We start from the raw sequence: 10,905 nt of genomic DNA, 5'->3' as shown, positions 1-10,905 counted from the left end.
CTTCAAAAAGATAAGCTTAAAGAGTAGCTTTGAATAGAATGTATGATCTTAATGCCTACTTTTGATGCTCTCATTTGATAAAATAAAATGAAATAAAAATTATGAACCATCTTCTTCCTATTTTTCTACCAAGTTATATTCTTTGGTAGTTTTTATATAGTTGTGCTTTCTTGTTAGCTATTCAATTGTCCATTTAACTTTCTACAAAGAATTCTTCTACTCTAATACTTTGTAATTATAATATATGTATGATTTAGGTAATTTGAATTTTAATGCAATAACAAGAAGTTTGAAGTTTTATTTCTCCACATGTTTGGAATTTACAATAAAGACAGAGAAAGATAGAGAAGAAGAAGAATTTAAAACAAAAGTTATAATTTTAAGCTCAATTTCTTTTTGGAAATTAAAATTAGATTTAGAATACTTTTTAGATATTCTGAAATGTATATTTTTAGATTTTAGGATGAGAATTAGATATACATTTACATAAATAAAATAAAATATTTTTTTATTTTTTAAATCTATAAGCTATGATTTAGATATAAAAATCATAATGATATAAAATTTATAAATTTTTGAATTTAAAACCAAGTTCAGGGATTAGGTTTAGTTTCAATTGAATATAGCTAATTTGTTGAAATAGTTCCTGAAGCTTGAAACTGAAATTTTAGGAGCAGTAGTTGAAGAAAAAAAAACAAATTGTGCCGCTTATGTTGGAATGCATTATGATTGTGCAACTCACAAAGTACTGTAAATTTTCTAAGTCTAGTCTTCTAAAAATTAGCAACTTTTTCCAAAATAAAACCAATTGAAGAAGTACCACAATTTCTATTCTTCATAATAACTTTCACTAAATTTTTTCAGAGAGTGGTACGCTGCTCCCATGTTTTGAAGCCAACGCCGAATTTATATCTGAAAAGAGTGTATCTCTTGCTACCGAACACCTAATGCCCTGCGTCTTTAGGTTGAAAATCTGTTAACCAGTCTTGGAGAGATTTTGCACTACTTGAGAAATTCTCCTGTACACAGCACCTAATTGTATCGTTCGTCAACTGACTCCTCTCAGTGAAGAAGGCTATATTCTGGACACAGCAGCAGGACATCAGATGCATAGCTCCAGGTACTACCAACTCAAATCACAATTGAATTGAAGACTTGGAAGCTCATTTCTAAGTCCTATTGTTTTCTTACATCAGCAAATAGGAGTCCATTTACACCGGATGTCCATATTCCTGCAGGAAAGACAATAAAACAACAAAAAGATAAAAGAAAAACACCTCTGCCTCATAGATGACAGAAATCTAAATAGGTCTCACAACAATGAGCCTGTTCACCGTCCCCGAGGTGACTGTATAGAACAGTAAAGTTGTATATAAACTAAGTACAGCATATTTACAATACGTATGAACATCATAATGCCACCCATCATTGGATGAATACAGCGACTTCTCCACACAGTTAGGCGGTAAACAGGATGTTGAGACAAATTCTGAAGTGGGTTGAGAAAGAAAATTTGGAGATAATCACAAAAACCGATTTCAAAGACCAAGAGTGAGCTGCATGACGCTTCACAACATCAAACAACAAATGCAAAGGAAACCCAAGACTCAATCACAGAAGCACCAAAAAAGTCTGTAAAACAAAGATTTTATTAAGCATTGATTTCCTCAAGGATGTGCGGCCCAGGTTTACAAGTTGCGTAAAGTACAAGGCTCTAACAACGCACTCAAACATGAAAACAACTGAGGTGCAAGATCTCGATGACTGGGTTCTACCCATCCATGATGCAGCAACACATCCAGCAATCCAACAACATTATACGTCAGACCCCACATGAGAACTGACAAAATTTGAGGACAGCCACGAATAGAGGGGACCCCAGAAGGCCAAAAAATTCATTCACTAAGCACCTGAACTAATTACAATATCCATGATATTGATGATATCTAGCAAAATCTACCAAAACGAGACTTGACCACTGCCAATTCATCAGTGGTTGCTTGCCAACATTTTGTACAATAACCCTCAACTCTTCTCCTATACACAACATTACCGTTTAACTGGCTGCTTTGGTACAATTACTGGTGCAGCCTGCGAATCTTTACAAATTTGTGTACTGTAATTCAGTCTCAGAAAGAACAACACATAGGGGTGCAAGGCTTACTTTACCATAACAGCGAACATCTTCAAGGTGTTGATACCAGTTCTTGTCACTCTCAGTTTCCTACTTAACCCTATAGTTGAATTGACATCCGCTTCCTGCATTCACTAGGCTGTTACATGACACAGAGCACTACGTTAATAACCAAACAACATAGATCTCCAGATTATGATTGAACATCAACTTCAATATATGGAGAATCCAACATTTCAAATAAATGAATAATAAATAAATAAATCAAATTTAAGCGAAAGAAAAAGAGAATCATATTCATGTGCGCACCAAACAGTGAAGGAATTTACCATGAGATTTGGGTTGAAGAGCTGCTGCCATCACCCGAAGTTCACTTGCGACCTCAGAGAAGCTGGGCCTGGACGCAGTCTCCGCTGACCAGCATCTCTCCATTAGCGACTTCCAAAGTGGATCACACCAGGTAGGTATTGCAGGTCTCAAGGTATTGTTAACGATCCCTCCTGTATACAGAATATAAGAAATTTGTTTGAACAACTGCGTACGCTAGTGCTTTTTAGTGCAAGTGAAACGCAAAAGCCATAAAATACAACAGCTGAGCCAACAATCACTTCAAAGCCACCATGACGTTAGCAACATGATCCTCTACGCATTCATATACCGAGGAGGCAAAAACTGTGATAAGGTCATGAGAGGAATAATATGAATCGAGAGGTCAAACTCAAACCTATGATAGCTCCGTAATGCATATTCGCATAGGGCTCTTCTCCTGTGAGCAATTCCCACATAACTATTCCGAAGGAAAACACATCTACCTGCACGGATTTAGAGCACACGTACATAAGCCAAACAAAATTACACCCAGTGAATCACTGAAAAGGATAAGACTCATTATAAGCTAGCAAACAACAGACAGCATCCTCAGACATATGCATCGTTACAATTGCTTCTCAAGCAAACAGAAACAACTACATAACTAAAGGGGTATAAGAAACTAACACTATCTACACCAACAAAATCACTTACTTTCTCAGTAACCAGAGTGCTGCTTCCATTCAACAGCTCTGGTGCCATCCATGGTAGAGTCCCTCTGACACCACCTGACACCATGGTTTGATGTTTCACTTTTGACAGTCCTAAGTCCCCAACCTGGAGAGAATAAAAAAGAATAAAACCGCCACCGAATTTTGTCATATAGATTCAGTACAGAAAGCATGTTTTCGCTATGGAGGACACAGTAGAAAACTAGTATCCTGCAACAACTGTAGCTCATAATCTATACGGATTCTGGTATCTTGTTGGAGTCATACCTTACAAATAGGCCGATGAGGGTCTCTCATGTTAACAAGTAGATTATCACACTTCAAGTCAAAGTGCACAATGTTCTTACTGTGAAGGTACTCCATACCAAAAGCTGCATCCATCGCTATCAGCAAGCGCTTGCGGCGATCAATAGTTCTGATACACAAAGATACAACATAAATAAGAAAAGCACAAAGAGAGGACTTCACATTTTCTGATAAAAATGGTGACAAGCTATACCCAGTGCCCATTCATGAAGAAACTGAACTTGGATTCCTCAAAACAATACCTGTCTTTTTTCTGCAAAACCTGTTTCAGTGACCCATTCACCATGAACTCCGTTACTGTTGCAAGTGTTCCTCCCGGACCATCACGGACTACTCCATAAAATGCAACCACATTAGGATGATGTAACTGACTTAATGTGCAGGCCTCCCTCCAAAAATCAGCAATCTGCGGAAGACATCAACCACATGTTATTAACACAAGCAGATCAAAATGACATGGTAAAAGATTCGACGACATCCTGTAAAAGCTGATTCTAAAGTAGGAATATTCAGTTTGTTCATCCAATTGCGCCTAATGATCAGGTATTCATTGGATTAGTTGCAGATGCTGTACCAGACGATCTCTCTCTGCAGGCCGACCAGCAAAACAGCTGGCTTTGATTCGCTTGATAGCAACATCTGTGCCTCTCCATTTTCCATGATACACAGTTCCAAACGTACCAGATCCAAGCTCCCGCATTTCTTCGAGGTCGGCATTCAAGATAGTCTGCGAAAGAAGAACACTTAACCAGATCAGTTTGTGCTACCTTCGAAGAAAATTTTAGCAAAAACTACTACATCATCATTAGCACACCACAGCAATACATTGAATAGGACAGGACATGAATCACCTGCAGACCACTTCTGATGGCTTCAGCTTCAGCGTCCTCTGCAGTGCCCGAATTACTGGAGCCCTTCTTCAAGTCCTCATGATTAGAAGCTGCAGCCTCAGCAGCAGGCTCCTGAAATCGAACAACCGTTATTTTTTAAAAAAAAAGAACCAGAAGTTGCAAGAAGTACAGGTGTGTGGCAGCCCTTTGACCAGCTGAAAACAATCAAGGATTGTCTAGAATTCTTTAAAGCTCACCTCAATCGTTGGCTCCTCCTCCGCTATTGCAGGAGAGTGAAAATCCAAATCTTTATCCTGGATTATAATATCTGGAGTACCGGTTGGATCGTCATCATCTTCAGCACTAACATCATTGAGGTTCTGCACAGCGTCCCAGTTAGACGCACCGAAGGTGGGAGCATGGCAAAGATTGGACGGAATAACAGCAGTAGAATCTTGAGAATAAGGAAGCCAATTTCCCTTATCCTCTGCCCGTAAATTGTTTGTGGACGGCAGGGGTACAATCATTTCCCGCGTCGAGCTAACTAGAACTGAAGATGCCATGTCCTCGGCAAGGTGCCCGGCGGCAGAAAGCTGTGACGTAAAAAGTTTATTATCCTTCCTCCCAAGGTCTGCATTCTGCCCTATCAATCCACTAATGTCAGTTTCGGATATCCTTGGAATTATGGGTCCTGGCTTAAAAAGCAGAGAACCCATAGAGGTGGCTTCCTGCTCAGTAATAGAAGTACCCACCGAGGCACTTGTGTTGGCAGATACACTTGGGATGGTGGGAATGGATAACTCCGTCGAAACCTTAATTGAAAGGGGGGGGATGGTGAAAGATGTCACTCTGGTCGTCACAGGTTGCATAACCTGGGCTTGAGCTGTTGAAACTGAAAGCTGAGCTGTGGGTGGAGACATTCCATTAGTCAAAACCAGATTATGAAAACTATAAGTACTTGAACCAATCTCCTCTTTCGCTAACGTGCCATTGCCTTGAGCGATGATTGAATTAGTATGCGACCGCTGCAAGGCAACCTCGTCAGAAACATCCATCCTAGTTCCACTTGAATGCCCGCTTTGCCGACCTTGTGTGATTCCTGAACCAGATGAACGTTGAAAACAGTCCTGGTTATTAGTCCCATCACGTGTTTGCAAGGAAGACTCTACCCTTGACTCATTCGCATCATTAAGACCTCTCCATCGCAGTTCAGCAGGGTTTGTAGGCTCGGCATTTCCGAGTCTTGTACTTGATGTACCAGAGAGATGAGAGACCAAACTATTGTAGGCACCAACAGCTGCCTTATCATCCGTATCCTTTTGAGACGCCAATTGGTTGAACGAAGTTTCAGAGTGCAAATGACTCGCTTCTGTTACTGCAGGTTTGTCCTCAAGAACTGGCAGAACTTCCACAGATCTCGGCAGCGACTCCGCGAAAAATCCTGGTTCGTTTTTCCGTCCAGCAAATGAAGGAACCTGGGGCAAATCCACAGCTGATTGACCAAGAGCGGACGGATGAGTGGTTAATGCATGTGACTGACTCACAGTACCCCTAGAATGCTGATTACTTGCACCCAGTGACTCTACTATCTCACCATTCTTGTGTAAGTAGGAGTCCGACATCGCAAGGAGATCGTCAGAATCTTCAGGCGAATGAAAAAATCCTTCTCTAGGTGCTTCCAAGTCTGCACCACCACCATCATTGCCATGTTCATTCTGGCCTGTACGTGCCCTCCCACTACGCCAAGTCCTGATCTCTTCCACATCACGACCACGTTGTTGTACAACCCAATCTTTTGGTTTGTCCTGGAACCTTGAGGGTGCCGTAAGTGGCTCAGCTGAGGGAATATTGTGGTCTTGAAAGTCCTCTCGTGCATTGAAATGCGAGGACTGGTACGACTGCTGAGGAATCCGCTCTCTCTGGCGCCTTCCATCCCCGCCATCTTGTATTTCTGAGTAGTTAGACTCTGAAAAGCCGCTAGGGCCATCTTGAAATGGATTGTGGCCTAAGTACTGGGGGACTTGGCCTCTAGTTACTCCTTCTGCATATTGACCGTGTCCATTGGTATGATCATCGTACAAAAAGAATTCCTGTTGAATTGCATCCGAATTCAGATTTACTGGCTGCTGAAGTGGTCGAAGGAGTCTATCGTCACTTTGTCCAAGATGATCCCTGTAGCGTGGAGGTGAAGTGGCAGGCCTCAACCTAGTTGTGCCATCACTGTGCGTATGGTGTCTAAGGTTATGCTGCTGTGACTGCTCCACATGATTTGGTGCACCATACGTACGAAGAACCTGCTGAAGCTGCGATTGCGGCTGCATGTTCGGCGGATGGAACCTTGGAGATGACGGGGCAGACCCTGCTCCAACATTGTAAGAGCTTACAGCTGTGGAACCAAGAGGACCGACTGTGTTGCAGACAGTTGCAGACACAGACCGGTGCATGAAAGGAGCAAAAACCTCCTCCCCCTGAACTTGACTATGGTGTTCCACTGGTCGATATATGGGCTGGTCGATAGGCGAAGCTGACAATACGTTTTGGAAAGGAACCCTAAAGTGAGGTTGTTGTTGTTGCTGCTGCTGCATAGGCGCAATCGGCTGCACCATCACATCGCTCGTTGGCTGCATGTACTCCACCCGTCTGCCGTATAAATGCGACTGATCTTCGAACAAGTGTGGCGGCCAACCGCCCTGTTGCTGTGATTGCTGCGTCTGCTGGTAGCTGTGACGTTGTCTGGTAGACGAAGTCGCCTCCGAGTGCTGTTCAGAGAGGCGCGTCAGTTTACCATGAGAAGGCACGCGGGGCATACGAACCTCAGGAAGACGACGTAAATCATCACGGGCGGCAAGCTCCTGTTGACCGCCCAGAAAATCACCCTCGTGTTGAATCATCCTAGGAGACTCGGATCCTCTATGCATATCCAAGGTGTTATATACGTGCTCATGCACGTTTGTACCAGTGACCAAATTACCTCCGTAATTTTCTGTCTCAAGAACATTTCCATCTACTTGAACAACATTATATTGGTGCCCGCTCATGTTGGGATGTTGATCAGGGTGGAACGGAAGGCGCATCTCAGGTATCAAGCCCGCCTGTTTTAAAACCCTAGGTAGAAGTGGAGGAGATGAGGGAGCAGAGGACGGAGCAGATGCTGGTGGGATAGAGGAAACAGGTAAGGCAACTGGCACATGGTGGATCAAGGAGGCAACATCCTGAGATATCTGAGGTGCTAACAAAGCCACAGGTACACTATCTTGTGGCCGATTAAAGCTCCAAGGGTCACCACCAACATCAATCAAGCTGTCGAGGACAACAGGCGCAACTGCAAGCGAGCCTCCGTCTCCTGAATGCTTTCTAGAACCTATCTCAGAAACACCATTAACCGCATCAACATAACGTTGTTCGGTATTCCTCTGGTCTCCCAAGGACTCATTGAGATGCACAGAATCATGATCCATGTCAGAAAAAAGAAAGATGCGCAGTCTTGGAGAAGCTTCGGATGCCTGAAGCCGATCGTACTCTTCCATCATGTTCGCAAGATCTTCATTCGAAGAAACGGAAACCAACGCATCCAGATCTTCTTCCGGTAATTTGTATTTGATAGTATGGAAATGAGAAAACAATTCTCCCATCTTCAGCACCAGTTCATGATAGCTGATGTCCCGACTCACTGTAATCAGTCTGGTTTCTCCTCCCACGTAACGCAGCTGGTTATCTGTCGGCCTTGGTAAGATTTTACCACCATAACTGCACAACAATTTCACGCGATGGAAGGAATACTCTTCTGAATGCGTAGATAATTCATCTGGCGTCACTGCTTCCATCCACCATAACACAGTAGCATTAGTCTTCAAACAACTTTAGCACTCACAAAAAGGGCCATACTTTCACAGTATTCAGACATCCGAACTGCTCGCCAACTCTACCATATGTCAAAGCTCGTTCTACGTTTTAAGTTAACTAACAAACCCCTACTAAAATCGGGAGGGTGTAGGTCAATTGATCCATAAGCGAATGCTTGAATGGTGCATTCATCATTTGCACGATACCACTTCAGATGAACTTAGGCAAGACCGAGGAGTGTTCAACGTCAATCAAGCCAACAGAACGTCGAATCGCACTGCAGTATTGTCCAAGCCCAGTCCTAGGCCAGCACAAAAACATCCTCTTAACTAGATTGTTAATCAAGAGCCTTAGATATGAATTTACTCACCGTCGTTAAAATTCGTCAGCACATTTAAATGTGCCTGTGGATAACCAGCATGCTTCCTTCGTCTGCTGTGAGACATTGGTGAGCCGTCCTGTGTCAGATCCAGAGCATCCTCGTCTTCTGAGAACGGAGACATGTCTGTAAGATGAGCTCCTGCCCCTCTCAGTTTCTGAAACGTTGGTATAGATCCTTCCGTCGAGGGGTAGACTAGATCACCAACAGCTATACTTTCCATTGATGAAGGGGATCCTTCCTCAGCACCTGGCTGCCAAGCTAAAACCGAGTGACGCCTGCTGGAAGGGCCATTGTGCAACGACTCTTTCACACTCTGATCCATTGGTGAAGGCCGCAAAGCCCGATCTCCAGAATGCTCTTGAAGATGCCCTCCCGTCTGTGAATTGACGCCTACTTGCCGGGCCATAGGGACAATCATCAGTGTTCCAAGTTCCAGTCCTCAATGCTGAACTCCCTACTGCATGTCCCTCTAATCGTTTCCTGTAATCCTTATAATTACGACTAAATCTCCAATTATTTAATCGCGGTTGTCTTTTTTGCTGTTATACCTCATCTGAAATGAGCGAGATGAGAAAGATCAGAATATCAAGAACCCGGTCTTGAAAGTATGAAGCTCCCTGACAGAAATGCAGAATGGATATCTCCGCAACCTAAACAAAAGATCAGACAAGTCGGAAGGGGGGGGGGGGGTAAAGGAAGACTAGGGTTGAGAGAGAATGACAATGGACACAAATAGCAGAGCGAACAATCAACCCTACGGCAATTCCCTGCAGCACTTCCAAAATCCTCACAAGAGTGGGAACGCGGGGGCACACCAAGAGATCACAAGGACCTTCGCCAGCAGCAACTACGATTCCCTCAAAGTAGAGACGAAACGATCAAGCCCCTGAATGAAAAAGCAACGTCCACACTCAAGGCTCCAACCGGAATATGAAACTTCTTGCCTACCAGAGAATCCACCGCCGCATCTACGAGAATAAAAAAAACGGACGAATGTGCGGCACACCAAGACGCTGACCAGGTCGTTTAACCCCCCCTTCCCAAACTCCAATCAAACGAGCATGCAATCAAGCTTCAACGACCGTAACATCAACCACAGCATATCTCCGCAACTCCATAGCTCCATGTGATGGGCAAGAAACTTCCGTCCAAATCACATCGCGCATACCCCCGGATAGGTTCTCAAACTTCACCAAAAAGACTCTCGCACAAATCACACCTCGCCGCACAAACGACCCCTAAATCGCCACGCCAAATCCCCGAAGAAACACAAAACCTTAGCCACACACACACTCTCTCTCTCAGCCACACTCAAAACATCCCCGCAAACTTCTCCAGCTCCCTTGCCTCAATCCTACCAAAACCCCGCAACGTTCACATCCCTTCCTACTGCAACGCCGCCAACAAACCCCGTCGTCGCACCTCTCGACCGCGCCCGGACCCGGGCTAACTACTCACTCGCGGATCGCTTCCCTCGGCCAAATTGTATCAGCACTGCCTCATGAGGAGACCCCTATGGTAATGATCCATCACAGAACGAGAATGTCAAGCTCCACTTCTAAGAACAGAAGAAAAAAAAATAAAAAGGCCAAACAGTTTTAGCCAAAAAGAAAATTCAATTTACAGAAATTACAAGAAAAAAAAAAAAAAAAAAAAAAAAAATCACAGGAAGCACGGCTGCCTGGCTCCTCGCGTAAAGATAGCGATGGCGATGCGTTGTTGGAGATGTGTTGCCATACTTGCTTCGTTCTCAACTTCGCTAACCTCTCTTGTGGTCCGCTTGCCTATGACCCCATCACCGCTGCACCCCCTATGCCTCCATTGCCGCGCATGCGCGAGCCCATTCGTGTCGAGGATCCCATTGCATGGCCATCCATCCATAAATGAGGGTTGCACGGCCGCCAGAGCCCGTGGACCAGGCCAACCCAGGGGCCACACGCACTTCTGTTGCCACCGCCCGCTCCCTCCCGCTCCCCTCCGCTCCCCAGCGTTCCCAAAAAAGGATGTGGTTTAGGACGACGGGGTGGCGGGACCACAGTGGGGAACGTTGGGAACATAAAGTGTGTGTGGGTGTGTTCCCATGACTTACACACACACTGTGGACCTGAAATATGAAGCCCTGCAGGCCTCTCTTCCTCCAATTCCGGTCCCCTTAAGGCATTCATTCATTCATTGAGGCTTCGATTTAAATTTCGAGTAGACTACTAGAAGAATGGCACTGCAACTGCAAATCACATGCAGTTAACCCAAAGTGCAAGGTACGGTGGGTCCTTTCATCCATTTGAGTATTTGTATGGATGAATGTAAATAAATCTGTGTAAGCTCGATGTTTGTGACTCATGCTGATTGGAGGAGCCATTCCCTGCAGAC

At 44.2% G+C, this 10,905-nt stretch overlaps 1 protein-coding gene across 4 annotated transcripts; it reads right to left on the bottom strand.

The window, feature by feature from the left end:
• Window positions 1–680: 680 nt before the first annotated feature.
• LOC112286350 (RAF-like serine/threonine-protein kinase PRAF) lies at window positions 681–10,074 on the bottom strand. Of its 4 annotated transcripts, XR_012218175.2 has the most exons (12): window positions 8,524–9,102; window positions 4,568–8,127; window positions 4,332–4,442; window positions 4,055–4,207; window positions 3,723–3,886; window positions 3,442–3,589; window positions 3,158–3,280; window positions 2,859–2,946; window positions 2,464–2,634; window positions 2,170–2,273; window positions 1,192–1,232; window positions 681–1,082 (listed from the first exon to the last, which is right to left on the bottom strand). XR_012218175.2 is itself a non-coding variant. In XM_024528149.3 (10 exons), exons 1-10 carry the CDS (start codon window positions 8,951–8,953, stop codon window positions 2,269–2,271), a joined length of 4,953 nt encoding a protein of 1,650 aa, XP_024383917.1. In that variant the 5' UTR covers window positions 8,954–10,074; the 3' UTR covers window positions 1,868–2,268. The 4 variants fall into 4 exon arrangements, 2 of the variants coding, with proteins under 2 accessions (XP_024383917.1, XP_024383919.1); XR_012218176.2 differs by lacking the exons at window positions 681–1,082; window positions 1,192–1,232 and adding an exon at window positions 1,632–1,771; XM_024528149.3 differs by lacking the exons at window positions 681–1,082; window positions 1,192–1,232 and having other exon boundaries at window positions 1,868–2,273; window positions 8,524–10,074.
• Window positions 10,075–10,905: the final 831 nt, after the last annotated feature.

Source organism: Physcomitrium patens, chromosome 9 (assembly GCF_059467195.1).
Source record: "Physcomitrium patens ecotype Gransden chromosome 9, ASM5946719v1, whole genome shotgun sequence".
NCBI classification, from domain to species: domain Eukaryota; kingdom Viridiplantae; phylum Streptophyta; class Bryopsida; order Funariales; family Funariaceae; genus Physcomitrium; species Physcomitrium patens.
This window is presented reverse-complemented; position numbering and strand designations above follow the sequence as displayed.